The 20093-nt window shown below is 51.6% G+C and overlaps 1 protein-coding gene across 1 annotated transcript; it reads left to right on the top strand.

Moving 5' to 3' along the window:
- The first annotated feature begins 762 nt into the window (after positions 1–762).
- On the top strand, positions 763–7125 carry ETV7 (ETS variant transcription factor 7). Its single transcript, XM_083878652.1, has 8 exons — positions 763–821; positions 2599–2716; positions 3085–3249; positions 3467–3574; positions 4421–4609; positions 4876–5018; positions 5675–5775; positions 6220–7125. Exons 1-8 carry the CDS (start codon positions 816–818, stop codon positions 6329–6331), a joined length of 942 nt encoding a protein of 313 aa, XP_083734778.1. The 5' UTR covers positions 763–815; the 3' UTR covers positions 6332–7125.
- Positions 7126–20093: the final 12968 nt, after the last annotated feature.

Here is a 20093-nt window from a genome sequence, read left to right as displayed (position 1 = left end):
CGCCGCCAAGTGATTGGGCTAGATTAGTGATTGGCGTCTTCAATTGGCCAATGGGGGCCGAGAGATAATGAGGGGGCGGGGCGCGAAGGGGCGGTGCCTGCGGGGAGCGGAGCCCGCCCAGTTCAGCCCAGTCCCCGCCCACTTCATCCCAGTCCCCGCCCAGTCCATCCCCGTATATCCCAGTCCATACCAGTGCCCCCCAGTGGCTCCCAGACCCCTTCTAGTGCCCCTTTTGTCCCCAAAACTACTCTTCTCGTCCCTCCCAGCCCCATCCAGTCCTGTCCTAGCGCCTCCCAGTCTATCCCAGTGCCTTTTTTGTCCATAAAAGTGCCTCACAGCCCTCCCCAGTCCTGTCCAATTCCTCTCAAATCCCATCAAATCCCCTCCGAGTCTATCCCAGCCACTCCCAGCTCATCCCAGTCTATCCCAATACCCTCCCAGCGCCCCTTTTCTTGCTTTTGTCCCTCCCAGCCCTTTCAAAGCCCACCCAGTCCCTCCCAATTTCCCCCAACGAGAGTGTTTACACCCCCGGGCACATCCAGCTGCGCTCCCACCTCCCTTTCCTTTCTTTCCCCCTTTCCCCCGGCCGATGAACTCTGATGATGATGATGAACTCTGGTACTGGAGCTGCTCCCGGCAGGAGGATTTTCCCGGTGCCCGGAGCGGGATGAGCCGCGGGGTCACAGCCCAGGCAGGGGCGGGGATGGGGGAAAAACACAACCCGGGGCTCTGCTTTGTTTCGATTTCGGTTTTAGCAGAGGATTGAGCCGCAGGGACGGGAGAGGAGCGCTCTGGACACCTCCGAGCCACCGGCCATGCAGGTACCAGCCTTGTCCTCCCTCCTCCTCCTCCTCCCTGGGGGTTTCTCCTCCTCACTCAGGGCTGGGAGTTTATTCCCTGCAGGGTGACCCCCAATCCCACCTCCAAACAGCTTCACAAAACATTCAGGAGCTTCTGTTCCCCCCCTCCCCTCCTCCAGTTTGGTTCTGAGCAAAAAACTGCCCTAAAACATCTGGACACATCTGGGAACATCTGGGAACATCTGGGGCTTCTTCTTCCTTTTCACCCCCCTTTTTTTTTTCTCATGTTCCCACTCAAACAACCCCCCCAAGGACAACATTTCTTCTTGAAGCAAAAAAATCCTCTTGAAAATTTCCTCTCGAAGCCATCTCAGGAAAGTCTGGAAGCAGCTAAAGCAGGGATAACAAGGATGTAAAAATTAGTATAAAATAATAAAAATTCAGAATGTAGCTCAAGAATGTATTCTCTCTCTTGTATCTCTTTATCTTTTTCCTAAAGAAAGGTTTAGGAGCAAGAAAAAATACCAGATTTGTTCTGGTTTTGCTGTAAATCTCATTTGGAAGAGAGTTATGCCGATGGGAAAAAATTAAATTAACTTTTAGACAGTTCTAGACAAAATACACTGCTGATTTCTTTCACTTTTATTTTCCCCCATGGCTTATTGCTTAGAGTGAATCTGAAAGGCAAGTTTGCATTGCTGCCAGGCCTGCTCAGAGTTTATTCTGGGCTCTCACTGCAGTGTCATGTAGCTCCTGCTTTGCCAAATCCAACCCAGTGACCACCAAAACTGCTGAAAAACCCCCCATCACCATCCTGCTGCCTTTTCTCCTGCTAAAACTCCCAGAAAAGCATTTTTTTTGTATTGCTCCTGTCTCCTGTTCTCCTGATTTTGGGACCTTCAGCTTTGCATTTAAATGTGTCCAACTCCCATCTCCTCACCCCTGATTTTCAGAGGGCTCAGCTCCTCTGCCCACACACACACAGAGTCAAGAAGTGGCTGTTTTAAATTACCTGCAAAAGCCTGAAGTGCTCAGAGTTGGTAACTCCTTCAGAAAATACCATTTGACAGCAAAATTGTTAATTTTCCGGTGAGCGAGGCCGAGAAATTGCTGGGATTCACATTAATAGGTTTTTAAGGGGAAACATTATCTGCTTGGCTGCCAGTAATATTTCAAGATCTGGTTGTAGCTGGAAGCAGGATCTGAGCCCCCTTCTGGCTCTGTTTGAGGGAGAAAAAATAATCCTTGAGGGTTCAGAACTCCATGGACAGTGAGCAAGAGGAGTTTGTATCTCCCTAAACCTTGGGATGGACATTTCCACTTGTGCCCAAATGATCTCTGGGGACAGAGTGAGAGATCTCTCCCCATATGGTGTTTTCAAGACAAAAATCAAAGCACTATTGCCAGCTTTATTTTCACAGCTCTAAAGAACTGAAGTGTTCTAAAACCTTGAGCATCCACTGAGGATCCTGCAGGAACAGGGAGCCAGCACAGGAGACTCTGTCTTAGCCCCATTTTCTACTCCCCTGCAGCCCTGGGGAGTGGGGATGGATAACCCCCACCCAGAGCCGGAATGAGGGCAGGTTCCTCTGCTAAAAAGATGGAAAATGAGAAGGATCTCTGGCTACTGATGCTGACTTGACTCATCCTGGGGCTGGGATGAAGAAAAGTGTGAGGAAGAGCTGCAGAAATCACATCACACCACAATGAGAAACCAGATAGGAAATACTGGAGCAGGTGGAGGCATCTCCAAAGATGGGAAATGTCCCCCCAGTGATGGATCTGATCTCTTCCCCAGGGCAAAGTGGCCATCAGCTCTTCCAGCCCCATGGTGTCAGTGCCATTGCCACCCCCAGCCCAGGCCAGAGCTTCACCCATCAGCACTGGGGACATCTTCAGGCTTCCAGGGAGGCTGAGTGAGTAGAGGTGGAGCTCAAAAAGGAGTTCCCATGGGGTGGGAGAGGTGGGTACAGCTGTGGTGTCCCCACCCAAGGGCCATTCCCTGCAGGCAAAATAGGGACAAAGCTTTGTCAGGGTTTATTTTCTCTCTTTGTGGTGTTATTGATCCGTGAGTGCTTAATATAGAGGGATGAGTGATAGATATAGATATATATATATCTATCTATATCTATCACTCATCCCTCTATATTATCCCTCTATATATATATATATTTGCTATATATATAGATATAGATATATATATATAGCAAATATAGAGTTTGGTGATGGAGGAGAACTCAGCACTCAGCAGTTTTGAGGACGGAGTTGTTGCTGCTGGTTTCAGGAATCCAGCCCTCCCTGTGGAGCAAGGATGATGTGATCCACTGGCTGCACTGGGCTGAGGAGGAATATTCCCTGAGGCCCACGGACAAGAGCAAGTTTGAAATGAACGGCAAAGCCTTGTGCATCCTCACCAAGGATGACTTCAGACGCCGAGCTCCCAGCTCAGGTCAGAGCCAGGGGTTTGTGAGCATTATCCCAGCACAGGCTCTGCTCTGCTGAGAGGGCTCCATGGGACCTGGGTTTGTGCTGGAGATGGGGACAACTCCTCCTTTCTTTGGTCCATGGATGGGGAATAACCTGTTTAGTTCTCAATCTCATCAATGTTACCTGAGAGGGACCATTATCCAAAGTTGTCTGAGCAGAGTTTCTTTCCTTCCCTGCAGGGGATGTGCTTTATGAAATACTCCAGTTCATTAAGACTCAGAGAAGAGCTCTGGTGTGCAGCCCCTTGCTGAACTCACCCTTCAGGGAAGCCAGGAGCGTGGAGGAAGGTATGATGGCAGAAAAATACCCTGGGAGAAGGGCAGAACCTGCCTGCAGCCCCAGTGGGTTGCACACACCTGGGGCTTGGAGTTCAGCCTGCTGAAACCATCCCACAGCACCTGAGAGGCCCAGCAAAGTCCAGCTCATCTGGGAAGTTTGTAGTGATGCAGCAGGTCAGAACCACCAGGGTCTGTGGCAAACTGGCAGGGCTATGACTGCCCTAAGAAGTTCTGCCTGCAGGTTGAGATTTGGATCAGGGAGGGTCAGCAGCCAGGCAGAGGCACAGCCCTGCTGGAGACTAGTCCTGCAGCATAGCTGGGACAGGGCTGAGGAGCCAGGGCTGAGCTTACACAGAGATTCTGGGTCAGTGGGTGGGTGGGGAGAGGGCCCAGGTGAGGTTGGTGTGAGCCAGTGAGGCTTCTTTGTGCCCTTGGGGGGCCCAGGTGGGAGTTAGGGTGGGGTTGGGTTGGTGTCAGAGGCTGGATGTGTGTGGAGGAGGATCTGGGAGCACTTTCCTGGGCTCTTCTGCTGGGTAATGAACATATTAAATCCCCACAACGATTTACCAGGGGTTGCCTGTGCTCTGGGCCATTTTCCTATTCCAGTTTTTCTTCTCCATCTGACCCTTGCCTTACCTGGCATCTCCTCTAACCTTTCTGGACTTTCTACTGCTCCAGCCTTAGGAAAATCCCAGGCTTTCCTCAGCACCTGATAACCACCTCAGGCTGATAACCACCCCGGGCTGTCCCTCCCCTCCTCTTTCAGGCCTTTGCAAGGTCTGGGACCTGCCCTAAACAGCCACAAGGTGCTTATTAGGGTTTTTATTTATTTATTTATTTATTTATTTTTTGCAGGTGCAGACTGCAGTGCTGAGGCTGCCCCAGTTGTTTCCTCGTGGCTGAGCTGTGCAGAGCAGCCCCTGCTCCACAGCCACAGGCAGCCACTGAACCTCTCCCACCACAGCTCAGAGAGTAGCTGCAGGCCAGGTGCCATCTGCTCTTTTCCTGCTGCCCTGCCAGCCCCAGTGGATGGGAAAATTGCAGGTAATTGTGAATTTATAGCCTTGTTCCTCGGGGAAACGAGCTGGTGCTTTGTCCTGTCTGCCCATCTGTCTCCTTTTTCCTCATCCCATGCTTTTCCACCTCAGTTTCCCCCACCTGAAAAATCCTAATTACTCTGAGATCTCGCAGCAAAACTCTCTGGGTTCTTCTCCTATTTATTATTGCTGCTCAACGTGCAATCCTGGTGCTGAGCCAGCCTTGCTGGGGCACTCTGGGGGGCTCAGTGACCCCCCATTCCCCGTGCTCAGACTGCAGGCTGCTGTGGGAATACGTGTACCAGCTGCTGTCCGACCGCCGCTACGAGCCCTACATCAGGTGGGAGGACAGGGAGGCCAAAGTGTTCCGAGTCGTCAACCCCAACGGGCTCGCCCAGCTCTGGGGAAACCACAAGGTAACTGCAGCTGAGAGTGAGTCTGTCAGCCCTGAGAAGGGATTTCTCATCCCTGAGAAGGGATTTGTCATCCCTGGGTTTCTGCACCTCCCTTTCATCACTTGTTCCCTAGAGCTAATGGCCCAAGGGCTGGGGAGGGGGACACAGGGGGTGCAGGGTGAGTGGGAGATGCCAGCCTGGTGGTTAAAAAGGGATTTTCTCATCCCTTTTAAAGCAAAACGTGAATCCAGTCTGGGTTAGGGACCCACATTACAGACCCACAATGCCCCAAACCACCTCAAACATCCCACATGTGGCCCTGCTGCACACAGACCTGTGGGCTCGATATTTTCTGAGCTTGAGAAGAATTTTCAACATTTTTTTTTCCCCCAAAACAACCTTGTGTAAACAATATTCCTTTCCCAAAACAACAGGAGTTGTTTGTTATTTCTGTTACTGAGCCAAGGGGAGATGTGTCAGTCCTATGGACCAATAACGTGCCTTTAGCACAGTGTGTTATAAAAGGGCTGAATGAATTGTAAATAAAATATTCTTTGATTTCTCCTGCCTCCTGACTGGAGTCAAGTATCTTTATTTTGTCCTATCACAACACAGACCCAAACCAAGTGTTGTTGCTCGCTTTTGCTCAACACCCCACAATTCTTCTCCCCTTCCAGAACCGGATGAACATGACCTATGAGAAGATGTCACGAGCCCTCAGACACTACTACAAACTCAACATCATCAAAAAGGAGCCAGGGCAGAAGCTACTGTTCAGGTGAGGTGAAGCAGAACAGAGAAATGAGCAGAAATGGGACAGCCTGGATGGGGCATGGAAAGGTGATGAGCTCCAGATGTTGGCAGCTGTTTCATCCAGCAACATCCTCCCCTGCACATTCCCCAGTGGGTTTGTGGCCAGGCTCTGTCCTGTGCCAGCTGCGACCTCAGTCCTTCCTGGGATCCTCAGCAAAGCCCCAGGATGGAAAATCCCCTCTGAGCTCCAGAGCTCAGCTGATCACAGAATTATGGAAGGATTTGAACTGGAAGGGACCTTAAAGCTCATCTCATTCCACCCCCTGCCACAGGCAGGGACACCTTCCACTCTCCCAGGCTGCTCCAAGCCCCGTCCAACCTGGTCTTGTTGAGGGCAAAGGCTCCAGCATTTACAGCCTGGTTTGGGGTTTGGACATGCCCTTAAAGTCATCACAAAAACGTATTTCAGGTTTTTGAAGACTCCTGGGGAGGTTGTCCATGAGAAATCCAGCAAACTGGAGCAGCTGGAGAATGAGGACCATGAAGATTTGAAGGAAGACCCGCTGGAGGTTTCACCATAGTAAATCTTTGGAGGCTTCACCTCAGTGCATCACAGAGAGATTGTGCTTTGCTGGGCAGTGCTGGTCACTCCTGCCTCTCCTGGACAGAAGGCCTGGATTTCAAACCCTGCTGTGAGCCAAAGCTGGGACATCTCTGGAGCTTCATTAGCAAAACACACCCAGAAGTCGTTCCCCAGCCCCAAAAGTGCAGGTGGACATTTGGGCTGGTCTTCTGCTGGTTCCTCTCCTGCCCTTCAGGAGGGAATGTGACATTTTGCTCTGAATTTTTGATGCTTGTCTTTAAGGTCTAAATTTGAGGGAAAGATCCCTGTGTTTTTGGTGCTGAGCAGAGCAGGAGCTCCAGGCTGAGCATCTGCTGCTGTCCCCAGCTCTGAGTGTCCTGCTCTGAACCTGAGCCTTTTCTCCAGCTTGAACATGGACTGGCACTGCAAATATGGTACATGCTGGAATCTCAGTGTCTCCTGTGAGGTTTTTCCTGATGTTAAGGTCAGGAATGTGCTGAAATACCTGCCTGGGTCAGGCCTGGCTGAAGCTCCATTGTTGCCTGTAGCTGGTATTCACTTTAACTCCTTTCCCTCCAGGTAATGACTTTTTTTGTAATTAATTTTGTGATTAAATAATGTGAAAAGGAGCAAAGCCAGTAACAAATCTGACCCCACCTGTGGTCAGAGATGTGACTATTTGCTTTGAGTTTGAAGCAGGAATACCTGAAGTGAACAGAGTGTCTGTGTGTGTGTGTGTGTGAAAACAGAAAATACCCACTACTATTTTCACTTTGCTTTCCACAGAGGAAATAAAATGCTGTGACTCTTAAGTTGAAAATGTCACTTCTTGCTGTTTGAAGGTCTGGAACTGGGAAATCCAAGCTCTCCTCATTCCTGTGGGCACCCAGATTTCATCCCCAATATTCTGTGGCAGCTCCTAAGCCAGAGGTCACCAGTCTGAGCTGCTCAGCAGCTGATGGGTGAGCACAGCACAAACACCATGAGGTTTCCACAAAAACTGGTTACTGCCAGCCTGAAACTACAATCCCTTTAGCTGTAACTGCTCTTGGTCCTGCAAAATTATTTCACAGCTGCAGCCTGGAGATGCTGGAGGGCAGCAGCCAGTAAGAGACAGTGGTGGGATGGGTGGTGGCCACCCATGGCAAAGCTTCAGCAGTGCAACATCTCTGGAAAAGTGGCTGAGGAGATTCACTTCCAGAAAAAAAAAAAATAAAAAATCACCAGCTCATTGGCAGAACTTGAAAATTTGAGTGGTGGAGGAGAAGGAAAGGAGGAGTTCTAGTGGGGGAAATGAGTGTCACAGCCTGGGGTAAATCCTGGTGAGGAAGGGAGGCCACAATCCCTGCTAAGAGAGGGGGTAAAGGTTACCCAGCACACACCAGCCTGGGAATGCTCCACAGCAGGAAGGTGGAGTGAATCACCCAAACCTCGTCCTTCCATTCACAAAGGATGCTTTTTGTCCCAGGGAAGAGTCAAACCAAATCTTTCTCAGGGTGAGAAATCCTTCAGCTTTGATGGGACAGCAGATCTCCTTCCTTGGGAATGTAACATCCTGTTCCACTCCTGGGAAATGCTCCCATGGGTTCATTTTTCCTGTTCTCCTCTTTCCACTCCACTTTCTTGCAACAGACACAGCCCTGATGGCTCCTGAGGATCCCACTGCTTCTTCCACCTGTGTGTTTGTTTGGTTGGAGCAGGTGACAGTTGGTGGCCTTGGTTCTTGTGCTGTGCTTGCAGGGAGTGTGTGAGCTGACCTTTCTTCACCTTTTTTACTGTGATGACTAAAGATCACTCTGGGCTTGGCCAGGGATTTCCTTTCATGGCTGGGAAACTGCCAAAATCCCTCAACCCCCCTTGTGCCTCCCTGAGCATCTCCAGGGAGGGTGAGCTGGGAGGTGACAATCCAAAGCCACCTCTGCAAGGATGGGTTGGAATGATGAGCTTTGTCCCAGGAAGCTTTTTTTCTCACCTCCTGGAGAAACACCTGTCTTTCCCTGTGACAGGGGCAGGAGAGCTGTAAACCTGCAGCTTTCCTGGAACAGGAACCCATCCCTGTCAGTAAACAATGGAATAACCACGGCTTGTGCCAGGGAGTTTGGTGTGGGGAGGGACAGAACAGGGCTGCTGGTGACCTTTGGCATGGCTGGAGTTCAGGGGCTGTGAAACATGGACAGGGCCCTCCTGGGGGCTTCCCCAGAGGTTTCCAGGTGCTTCGTTCCCTGGAGAACATCAGCCACCCTTCAGCAGCCCCACATCTGCTGCTGTTTGGGGCAGGGCATTGCACACACAGCTCATCTGCTGGGGGAAGCAGCTCAAACCACACCCAGGGCTGGAGGAAAAGAGGATTTGCTTTGGGGGCTGGTGGCCACCACCCTCTTGGATCAGAGGAACTGCAGAACTGGGCTGAGAGGTTTCCACTGAGGCTGTGTGTTGGTTGGGGCGGGGAGCAGTGGCTGCCTTCAACATCCCTGCCATGGTTCAGGGTCTCCCCTCAACACCCCTGCCATGGTTCAGGGTCTCCCCTCAACATCCCTGCCATGGTTCAGGGTCTCCCCTCAACACCCCTGCCATGGTTCAGGGTCTCCCCTCAACATCCCTGCCATGGTTCAGATTCTTCCTTCCATGCCACCATCATGGATCAGACCTGCAGCTGCTGTGTTTTTGTGCCCAGGTGGTTGGTTGATGGCTCAAAGGGTCTTTTGGGCTCAACACAAAACACAGTGCCCTCCTACACCAGGTGAGGTTGGCTGTGGCTTTGGTTGGCCAAGCCTAGTAGACCTCCAAGGTGGGTGATTCCCAACCCCTCTAGACCCCCACTTGAGGTTGTCCCAGCTTCCTGCAGAGTTTTCCTGATGCCCAATCTCAGCCTGTGCCTTCCCAAGGAATCCAGGTGCTTTAACTCCTGCCTGTTGTTGCCCTCTGCACTTTGCAGCCCCATGTGGGCAATGTCTCTCCCTTGGTTTTTTTCTGTCTTCTGAGGCAATTTCTGCCACGGAAGCTGGTTATCCCCTGCTGTGCTCCCATGGCTTTAGCTCTGCTTTTCCCCCCAAGAGAAGATGCAAACCCCAGCCCTGGGCACTCCTCCCCCATAACTGCATTTCCTGGCAGCTTCCTCGTTCTCTCCCAGCACTGATAAAAAAAGTGGATGAAAAATTTGCATCCAGATCTCTTGCCCCCCAACTCTGGTAATGGGATTTTGGTTTATCTCAGTCTCCTGCTGCTTTTTTCTTGTGCCTCTCTCCCGTTAGGTTTGAACACATCCCAAATCCCAGGAGGGATCTGAGCTTGGATAAAGGTCTCGGTCCTGAATCACATTTCAGGTGAAGGTTTTTCCTGGAGTTTGGCTCTCCCACCTTCTGGCCACACACCAATGCTGATTCCCAGCTGAACCACGAGCAGGGAGGGTGTTTGGACTCAGCCTTGGGAAATCTCCAGTAGAAAAATCTCCAAACTGGAGGTGGCCAACCTGACCCCCATGGCTGGAGTAATGGATGTGGCTTTTTGTTTTATGGCACAAAATAGATTGTGAAACTCCTCCTCACCCCCTGGAATCAATTTGCTTGTGGAAGGATGTGGACAAGAGCTGGAAGCAGCCTGAAAGCTCCTCACCCATTTATTAGTTGATGGGGATGCTGAAAATTTGAACCAGGTAATTCCTAATCAATACCAGCCTCTGACTCAGCCCTGTGGGCTCAGGAAAAATGGGAGGATGTGGCCTGGATCTCTCTCCCAGTCACAGGAGATTACAGCTGGAGAATTTATAGGAAGAGGAATAAAACATGCTCTCACTGCAAGCTGAACTCTGTATCAGGAAAAGAATTTTTTTTTATTTATCCAGGAGACACCTTGTCTGAGCATCATTCCAGCTGAAAACAGCGCTGCTCCAGTGGAAACCTTCTCGAGGGGTTTTCCAAAAAGGAATTTTCCAAAGCCTGTGTGCCTGCGGCTGCCGCCCTGAAAGCTGCAGTGCAGAATTTTGCCATCAGATGGCAAAGCAGCGATGGGGAACAGTGGGAAACACCTGCCGGAGGATGCCACAACCACGGGAGGGGACACCGGGGTGGCCCTGGGGCCAAACGGAGCTTTGGGGTCAGATTTTCTCACCCCGGGTGCTGTTTGTAGCTGTTGGGTTGGGCAGATCTGCCTGGTGGGAGATTTTCCATCCCTGGGTGAGGAGCCAAGGGAGTGGGAAGGATTTGGGGCAAGAGCTGATTCATGTTTTAGGATGGAAGCACAGACTGTGTGAAGGACCCTGGGGTGGGTTTCAGGGATGTTTCAGCCTAGAGTTTTGTAAGAACCTGACAGTGCCATGTCCCAGAGTGTCTGTGGTCCCACAGGAGCTGCCTGGGAGCTCCAGGGATGTGAGCAGGACTCACAACAAAACTCCAGAGATGTGAGCAGGGTTCACAGCAGAGCCCTGATATATTCCCTCTCCTGCCCTCCTCCCGGGGGCTGTAGCCAGCTCAGTTATTAGGAGGATTTGGAGAGAATTATACCAAGGACAAGGTGAAATATCTCAGAAGAGGCCCTTTCCCCAAGACCTTTGTTCCAGGCGTTTATTCTTTGGATTTCCAGGGGGGAAAGAGAGAGAACAAAGGAAGGGGAGACAATTTATAGCCCCTGGTCAGGGAAGAGACAGCTGGACCATGGCCAATGGGGTCAAAGAAGGAAATAAGGGTCACTCCAAGTGGTAAGGGAGTCCAGGGGGTCAGGAGGGAGAAACCACTTCCCTAGAGAATTACAACAGAGCACCAGGGATGTGAATAGGGCTCACAGAAGAGCCTCAGGGATGTGAACAGGACTCACAGCAGAGCCGCAGGGATGTGAGCAGGGCTCACAACAAAACTCCAGGGATGTGAACAGGGCACTCTCTGCTTCCTGCACTGAAACCCCGCTCATCCTTAAAGTTGTGACTTCCCTTCAGAGAAACAACCCAGAGGAACCAATTTCGGGCATCACACCCAGTAAAAACCAATAAACCAGACCAGACTGAAAGGCAAACAGCTGCCTGAGATAGCTGGTCTCAAAGGGCAGTGCTTACAGCAGGTGACAGGTGATTTTATGTTGTTTTGCTGCTACTTGTCATAAGGAAGTTGTTTTCTCCTCCAGTGAAACTCACGCCCATTGATCTCCACCACGAGGGCGGTGATGATGGGGATCCCAGGCGGAAGCTTTGGCTGCTCTCCTACCTGAATGGCTGCTAAAAATAGGACTTAACTCAGCCACCAGCTTGGGTATAAAAAGGGCACCTCCCAGGAGAGCCTGAGATCCCTCAGCGCCTCTGGCCCAGGAGCTGGTCTTGAGCTATGTCCAAAGGAGCAGAAATCCTGATGGAAAGGTAAAAACCAAACCAGCAAATGACCAAAGCTGTGGTCAATGTATTGGAATCAATCAAAGTAGGATGAAGGTTGTGGCTATGCCGTGATTAAATTTAGTGGAATGATTTTTTTATTGAGTGTTTGGGTTTTGGTGTTGGCTTGGGTGAAGGGAACTTGCCTTTCTGATCCCAAAAGGAGGCTGAGGTGGGGTGGGTGGATGTGCTGTGTGTTGTGATGATGATTTTTGGGTCTCAGCAGAGGCTGATTCCCATCTCCAGGGTGCTTTGAACACCCAAGTGTGCCAGATTTCCGTGCCGGTTCCCCGTGTGCTGCTCAGGGCTGGGGAAGGCTGGTTTGGGTCTGGTTCTGTAAAGGGTGAAATTGGTTTTGGAGGTAAAACCAGCTCGAGGCACCATCATGGCTCTCTATGTCTTTGGCTGAATTTTGCTTGTAAATGTAGAGAAAAGGGAAAGGCAGGATTGGTGCCCCAAGCTCCGTGCCCAGCCCTGCACTGGTGGCAGCTCTCAGAAGGGCTGTGTCATCACAAGGTGACCAAAGCCATTTGCAAGAGCTCCCTTGGCCTCTCCAGGGACTGGAATGATTTTTAGCAGCCAAGACTTTAAGGGGAAATACTCTAAATTCTGTGTTCTGTGGCTCACTGGGTGCTCCCGGGGTGCTGGTTTTCATCACAGTGTGGGAACACTTTGCCATGGGATAATGGGATGGTGTCTGGGTGATGTCCTTGCTGGATAAAACCCCCTGGGGATGACAACCAGGCTCCTCCTCCAGGATATGCCCAGCCCATCTCCCCCCTTCTCCACAGTTTCAGTTCCTTTATCAATGAGTCTGTGGTTGTAAAACCCTGTCTGCATCAGGAGCACCCAGATAACAACCATAAAAACCAACTGCTCATTAACCAGGAGCAAAAACAACCCTGGGCACCCACAGCACCCCTGGGGGAGGTTTCCATCCAGCCCAACCCCGCTGTGCAGTGGCCTGGGGAAGGCAAAAATCAGACTGAAAAATGTTTCTTTTCTCCACAGCAATACTCAGGCTCCAGCCGAGGAGATGCCTCAGTGGGATGTGGGGAGGGAGCCCCTGGGCAAGATCCTCTCTCTGGACAGGCGAGAGGCCAAGAAAGTGCTGGAGATTTATGTCAAGCGCTCCCTGAGCTGCCATGAAAACTCACTGGTGGCCAAGAAAACCCTTCAGGAGAAGGACAGAGGGCGAGGGAGGAAAACGGACGGGCTACAACGGTCAGAGAGTGATTTCTCCATGTACTCAGGTGCCAAACACAGCCCTAGGAAGGACCAAGAGGACAGACTCAAAACACCAGACCTGGAGGAGGTTTTGGGTGATGACAACAAAGCTCCCCAGGAGGTGCCTAAAGAGGAGCTGAAGGTCAAGAGGAAAAGCACAAAAAACTCTTCCCGGGGCAAAACGCAACAGTCGGGTTCAAAACCAACGTGGTTGAGAGGTTTCTTAAATCTCTTCAAGAAGAGCCCTGAGGACTCAGGGCAAAAAGCAAAGGAGAAAGATGTCAAAGCTCCTCAGGACTCCAAACCAGAAGGAACAAAAAAACACAGAGTGGACTCCAGCACGTCCCCGGCGTTGGGCAGAGCCCTGAAGAAGAAACCCAGCCTGAAGAAGGTTTTCTCGCTGAAGAAGCGAGAGGAGGAGGAGCGGGGAGAGGGAGGCTCCGGGGTGAGGAGCAAACGGCCCAGCTGCCTCCCCCTGCGGCACGTCCTGTCCCCAGCACAGCCAGGTGGGACCCCACCCTGACCCCAACCCACCCTGACCCAGCTGGGCTGCTTTGGGGAAAGCCATTGTGTTCAGCACTGGTTTCTAACCCTCTCCCAGGGTTTTCTGTGGGTTTTGGAGGCTCCAATCCCAAACTGCTACCGCGGGAAGGGTCGCTCTGCTCGTGCTTTGAGCACAGTTCACCCCAAGTCAGCTGTGGGCAGTGATCACCCTAACATGAGCTTTCCTCCTCTGACAACCAAGGGTCACAGTGGTTTAATTAAAACCTGCATTTGAGACCTGAGATTACACCCTAAGCCACTCTAGGGCCAACGTTAAGCTGCTTGAGCTTTGCGTGGTGCGGCAGAGCCCGCGGGACACCCGTGCCCAGCCCGGCCCTTCCCGTGCCAAAACTCTGCCAGGGCATTTCTGAGCAGCTCTGGAGGATTCGGGGCAGGAGGCTTTGCTCGGTGTCAAGTCAATGCTGCCAAAACCAATCCTCACTCCTGGCTCTGTGTTTGTGTCCCGGCAGAGGAGGAGCAGCCCGATGGATGTTACACACCAGTGTCCCAGGAGCTCGGGCAGGACAGCGAGAGCCGGGGCAGAGGAGGAGGACGTGGGGAGCCCCCGCAGCCCCCCAGCACTGAAGGGGTCGGTGAGTGTTGGCCTTGGAAATAAATGAGACTTGTGTCCCCTGCTCCAGTCCTGAGCCCGGGGCTTTCCTGATCCCCAGAACTGGAGGAAGATTTTGGGGGAGATTTTCAGCGTCAGGGTTTGACTGGGGGAGAGGGAGATTCACGGAATCCCAGAATGGTTTTTTGGGTTGGAAAGGGCTTTAAAGAACAGCTCATTCCAGCCCTCCTGCCATGGGCAGAGAGACTTTCCTCTAGACCATACAAAAAACCAAAATTCAGAGGTTAGAGAGTGTTTTTGCTGGCTGAGGGTAATGAGGGTAACAAGGCACTTGGCAATATGCTGAAATGGGTTTTGGAAGGGTGGAGGTGGATGAACTCAAGGAATTTTCCCTGGGGACTAAACAGACCATCTGGATGTGTGAGGCTTGGGGAAAGGGCTGGAGATAACCTGGTGTCTCTCTCTCCAGATGAGGCCATCAGGAGAATCGTTGCCCTGCTCCGGAGTGCAGGAGATGAGCTGGACAGGCAGGTGAGAGCTGTGCACAGCTGGATGGGGCCGAGGGAATCTGGGTCAGGCTCAGATATATAAAATAAACACAGCCACACCATTGATTTCCCCGGGGCAGGAAAAAAATCAAGGAAATGGCAACTTTTAATTCCTAGCCTGGGTGTGACCGTGCCTGGCTGTCTGTGCTCCACCAGCTGCAGTCCTGGTGTGGAGTGAAGGTGTCAGCACCAGGCTGAGCCACTCCCTCACTCACTTGTGGAGCCCCTTGGGGCAATCCCCAGGGTCCTCCCCTGGAAAGAAACACCACAGAGTGTCCCTGCCTGGACTGAAAGAAAAGACCCTTCTCTGCACACTGTGGTCTGCCCTGGTCTCTCCTCTCCCCGTGCTCCTGGTTCTTGTGGTTTCTCCTTTCCCCTGTTGTTTCCCTATTGGTGGTGGCACCCTGGGTGGCTGGTCCTGTTTTCCCTATAGGTCACTGACCTTGTACTGACCCCATGCCCTCAAATCATTGGCCACTGACCCCAGTGCACAGCACATGGCCTGGTCTTCATTCCTTGTTTTCCCTTTGCTGTCTGAATTAAACCTCTCTGGAACTGATTTCATACAAAGGCCCTTCTTGCCTCTCTCTGCTGAGCCCAGCCATGGCATGTGCGATGTGTGAGCTTCACTGCTTTGCTTGAATCCTCCCCAAGCAGCTTTTCCACATGAGATGCTTACTGGGACACAGGTAGCAGCTCCACACCTAAAAAGCTCATTGCTTGTGTCCCACCCAGGTGAGGGAGGACGCCCGGCTGCAGGTGTTCTTCAGGGACATGTCCTACAGCTCCTTCAAGAACCTGGCTGATGCCTACGTGCAGAGGGAGCTGACAGCCAGCAGGCCCAACGTGAACCCCCAGGAGATGCAGTTTGCCTACACAGTCCATCTGACAGCCACGGTGGCGGGGATCTGCAGCCAGGCTGTCAACAGGATCATGGGCTTCGGCAGCCGCTACCTGGATGATTCCCTGGCGCCCTACGGCAAAATTCTCCAGGTGAGGAAGAGGAGGAGGAGGAGCCCGGGGCTGAGCTCTCAGCAGCAAGTCAGGGCATGAAGCTGTGGCTGCCCATGTGGGGAAATGTTCCAGGACAGGTTGGAACAGCCTGGGGTAGTGGAAGGTGTCCCTGCCCATGAAAAGGGGTGTGGAAGTGGATGAGCTTTAAAGGTCTCCTCCAGTCTGAAATATTCCATCATTCTAAGAATGTTTCCTTCTGTCTCAGCAGAAGAAAGAAGAGCTCAGGACAGATCACTGTGACAGCCCGGACTGAGAGCAGCTGCTGCGAGGGGCCTGTGGTGCCTGGGAACCCAAGGATGGACATTTCGTGGTGGGAGGACAATCCCTGCTGGTGACCTGGACGTGGGGTGAACTTCAGAGCTGTGAATTTAAAATCTTTTAAGGAAAACCCCCGTGACAGTGCCAACAGTGTGAAATGCTTGAACCCCCACCTGGCTGGGGGTGAAGAGTCTGCAAATCAAACAGAGCCCAAATTTCACCATGTATTTGTATTTTAGCTCCTGCCAAGTGCTTGTGTTGAACCTCAGGGGTTGTTGCTGTTTGTGCACATGTATTTATTTATCTGCTTTTCTAAATATATTTGTGAATGTACAACATAATTTTTTGTAGTAATAATAATTTTGTAGTTTGCTACCAGCCAAGAACCCAGTTTGGAAAAAAAAATAATCTAAAACTCAAATAAATTGGTGCCTAAATGCCAGCCAGGCTTGTCTGCTGGGAGTTGTGTTATAGATGGGACAATGTTTGCTTTGCTCCAGCTGCTGCGGGCTGTTCCTTTCCAGCCAAATTCCAAGTGGCACAAAGGACTCTGAGAGCAGACACACAGTGCTGTCCTGCCATTTTTACAATTTACAGACATTCCCTTTCCAGCAGGAGGAGATTTACTACCCAGAGCAGCCTGATCTGACACCAAGAACTGGGTAAAGCTCATTCCCAAGTGGTGCAGGAGCTGTAACATCCTCAAGGACTGAGGGGATTTACAGCTGTCAGGGTCTCACCTATGAGCTCTAAGAAGATGTGAAATGCCAAAGCCATTTAAACCCTAATCACTGGGAATGTTTCCAGCTGATCTGTGCCCAGACCCCTAAGTAGGGCCATGGATTAAGGCAGCTCAGGGTGGGGTGGGGTTGCCAGGGTTTGGTGTGGTGGCACCAGCAGGAGCATCTCCTCTGCAAGGTCTGCAGGACTTGGCCTGAGGTGAAGGAGATGAGGTTTTGGGGTTTGCATTGTGCAGGAAAGATGTTCTAGAGCATTGAAGGTGATGGTGGTGGCAAACAAACCTGTGGGTCTGTGTCACTGCCACGTTTGAGGTGATGATCCCCCCCCATGGGCCACTGGTGACAGCCCAGGTCTGTCCAGCACCTCCTGTCCTGGAGGATCTCACCTTCTTGGTCCTTGTAAAACCCAAAGTAAATGAAAATGGGGAAGCAGAGCCCTGGCAGGACAGAAGCAGCCCTTCCCCACCCAGACCCACGTCCCCAAAGCCTTCAGGGCTGTGTTTGACAGAGACAGGATAGAGTCACTGCCTGCTGAGGGTGGGGGGACACCTCGCAGGGCTCCATCTAATTCAGCCTGGGGTAATTAGGAGTGTGGAAAACGTCAAATCAAGTGCACAAGTGCAGTGTCAGCAGCACGATTCCTTTTGGCTGGGAACCAACCCAGGAGATTTTACTGTGGGGGAGGCTGAAATCACCCTCGTCTGTTTGCAACAGCCCCGACATTCCCGTTCCCTGCCCTGAGCCCTGGGGCTGTGCTGGGCTGGGGGAGCTGCTGGTGGGGATGGAGTGGGGATGTGGTCACAGGATGCTCCCATTTGTTTTGCATCTGAGCTCATGTGGTGCCAGGGATGGGCTGGGATTTGCATGGAGCAGAAAAGGGCTCTGTCTCCTCACTGACTTCCCGGTGGAAAGTCAAATACACCCTCTGTCCCAGAGGATATCATCTTCCATCAGCACGTGGGATGGACCTGCCAGGTGAAACATCAGAGAGGAAAACTCCCCTTCTCCTGTGCTATTCCCAATACCACAGGTGAACCAAACACTCCTCTGCTCACGGGACCTTTTCCCAACCCCTTTTCCCATTGGAGCAGCTGTGCTGGGGGAGCAAGGAGCCAAACCTGCCCAGACCCTTCCATGAGAGGCTCCTGCTCCCAAAAAACCCTACCCAGTGTGCAGCTGGCCATGGTGGGATGAGGTTGGGAGCAGCCACAGTTGCCCCAGTGCAGCACCCCAGGGCTGGTGGCTTTTGGAGCCAAGGTCCTTCCTGTGAGAAATTCCAGCACTTTGGTTTAATCTCCTGGTTATAAAATTGGGACCTGACTGCCTGTGGCTGCTGAAGATATTAAGAAGGTTTTAAAGAAGTTATTAGTCCTGGGGGTTTGAGCTGTTTCCAGCTCTTGGCATTACCTTCATCCTTCCCTAAACACCCTGTTGTGGCTTCCCACAACAATCGCCTCGCACGAAAATCCCCAGATCACGGACACCAACCATCTGGGCTCTGACCCTGCCTGGGCAAAACACAGCCCTGCACAGCCCCCAGCCCAGCCAGTGCTCACTGTGAGCTGGGGGCTTTCTCCCCAAACCATCCCAGGCTGCTGCAGGGGGTCCTGTGGCTCCAAAGCTGTCAGTCCCCACTAATCCTGCTTTGGAGTGCTGGGGGGGAGGGCAGGGCGGCTTAGAAAATCAGCCCGGCACTTAATGAGCCAATTAATGCAAAATTTGCTGTCACTAAGAGGATGATGACAAGGTTTCATCTCACGGGAGCATGGGACTGAGCCAGGCAGGATGATGCCTCCTGGATGCTGGTGGTGTTGGCAGCTGGGGAGGGTGCAGGGGAGATTTGGCACTTTGGCCCTCCTGGAGAAGCCCCTTTGACTTGATGCAGGACAGAGCCCTGTGTGGACAGAGCAGTGTGTTCCCACAGCTCCCATGGGATCATTTATACCTCTCCCAAACGTTGGCAGTCAGGGCTGGGAGGTGCAAGGGCTGAGTGGAGCAGGAGCATCACTACACCTCTTTATGCAGAGCCTGTTGGAGTCCCTGGGGGCCTGAGGCAAACAATAGGAACAGTTAATTCATAGAGAACATGGGACAGTTAATGCACAGGGAACAAGGGAACGACCCATTCCAGCATAAAAACCCTCTGCACTTCCAGTGGCCTGGCGTGTCTGGACCAGTCACAGCAACAGGTAATAGTTTTATCAGTCATGAACTTGCCAGTGCTGGAAGAAAATCTTCTAAATGAAGGGATTTGCTTTCCCAAGGGCTGGAGGAGCCAGTGGCATGAATCACACAGATCAAAGCTCTGATATCTCCAGGAGGCTGGTGGAGAGGTTGGGGTGTGTGGGAGACTCACTCAGCAAGGGGATCATGAGAAACATCAGATACTGGAAAGACAAGAAATTAGGGGCTCCTGCAAGACTGTGGATCAAAAAACCCTAATTCAAGCAGTTTTTCACCTCCAGGACAATCCCATTCATTATTAGATATATTTTGGAGCTGACAACCTCCTCCTGTGTGTCTTGACATCGAGGGAGCACCAGAGACCAGCCCTGGCCATGCTGGGACATTTATCTGGGGGGCTCCAGGCAATGTCCACCCACTGATGGGCAGCTCCTGGTGACACTTGTGACACAAATTACTCAGAGATATTTTGCTTGTCAACGTGGAGGACTCTGCTCCAATTCCTGTCTTGGGGACACAGTCATGGCAGGGAAAAATGTATGAAAATTTGGGGTGAAACAGCACTGCAAAGGTGGTATCAGGATGCTGGGACCATGCTGTGGTTCCCTGTACTGTCCTGGCCAGGCTGGTGCATGGACACAGGAGGGAGAGCCTTGTTCTTTACCCACATGCCCATGTTGTGTTGTATACACAGCCCTAATTCTAACCCACGGAACGCTTCCTCTCAGTGTGCAGCTCAGTGGATTTGGACAACAAAAAATGACACAATATTTACCAGTACTTAATAAATACATCTGTTAAAATGGCAATTTTTGTTCTGTATGTTGGCAGCAGCATTGGATCATTAAGGCTGGAAAGACAAGAAATCCACTGCATTTCTCCCTGGTTTTATAACTATCATGCCCCAGGCAATGCAGGCAGTCCAAAGGCAGCTTGATTCTGGTTCAATAACCACATGTTTGGGTAATGTGATGCTGCTGTGAAGGCCTTATTGAGGGAGGAGAGGAAAACAAATCCAGGTTTTTGGATTTTACCAAATGCAAACAATATCCAAAAGTCAGGAAAGGGAAAAACCCCTTCCAACAGGGAGCAAGTGTGAGGAATATTTCCAAACCTAACCCAATGTAACGCCCTGCATCCACCCCTTGTGTAACACCCTCTGGCTTTAAGTGTCTTATACAAGCCTTTACTCACTCAGCACTGAGCTGTGCCTAAGCTGGGATTGATGGAGAATCCAATTTAGGAAAACACCCTTTGATGAAGAAAGCATGAAGCAAAGAGGAATTTTTGCACAGACGTTTCCAAGTGTGACGGACACAACA

Source organism: Zosterops lateralis (genome assembly GCF_965231275.1).
Source record: "Zosterops lateralis genome assembly, chromosome: 26".
Taxonomy (NCBI): Eukaryota; Metazoa; Chordata; class Aves; order Passeriformes; family Zosteropidae; genus Zosterops; species Zosterops lateralis.
This window is presented reverse-complemented; position numbering and strand designations above follow the sequence as displayed.

What these genes read in the sequence shown, in the direction of transcription:
- ETV7 (XM_083878652.1), top strand. An exon ending in CAGGCTTCCAGGGAGGCTGA is followed by an intron (nt 2,717 to 3,084) that starts GTGAGTAGAGGT and finishes TGCTGGTTTCAG; the next exon opens with GAATCCAGCCCTCCCTGTGG. An exon ending in AGCTCTGGGGAAACCACAAG is followed by an intron (nt 5,019 to 5,674) that starts GTAACTGCAGCT and finishes CTCCCCTTCCAG; the next exon opens with AACCGGATGAACATGACCTA.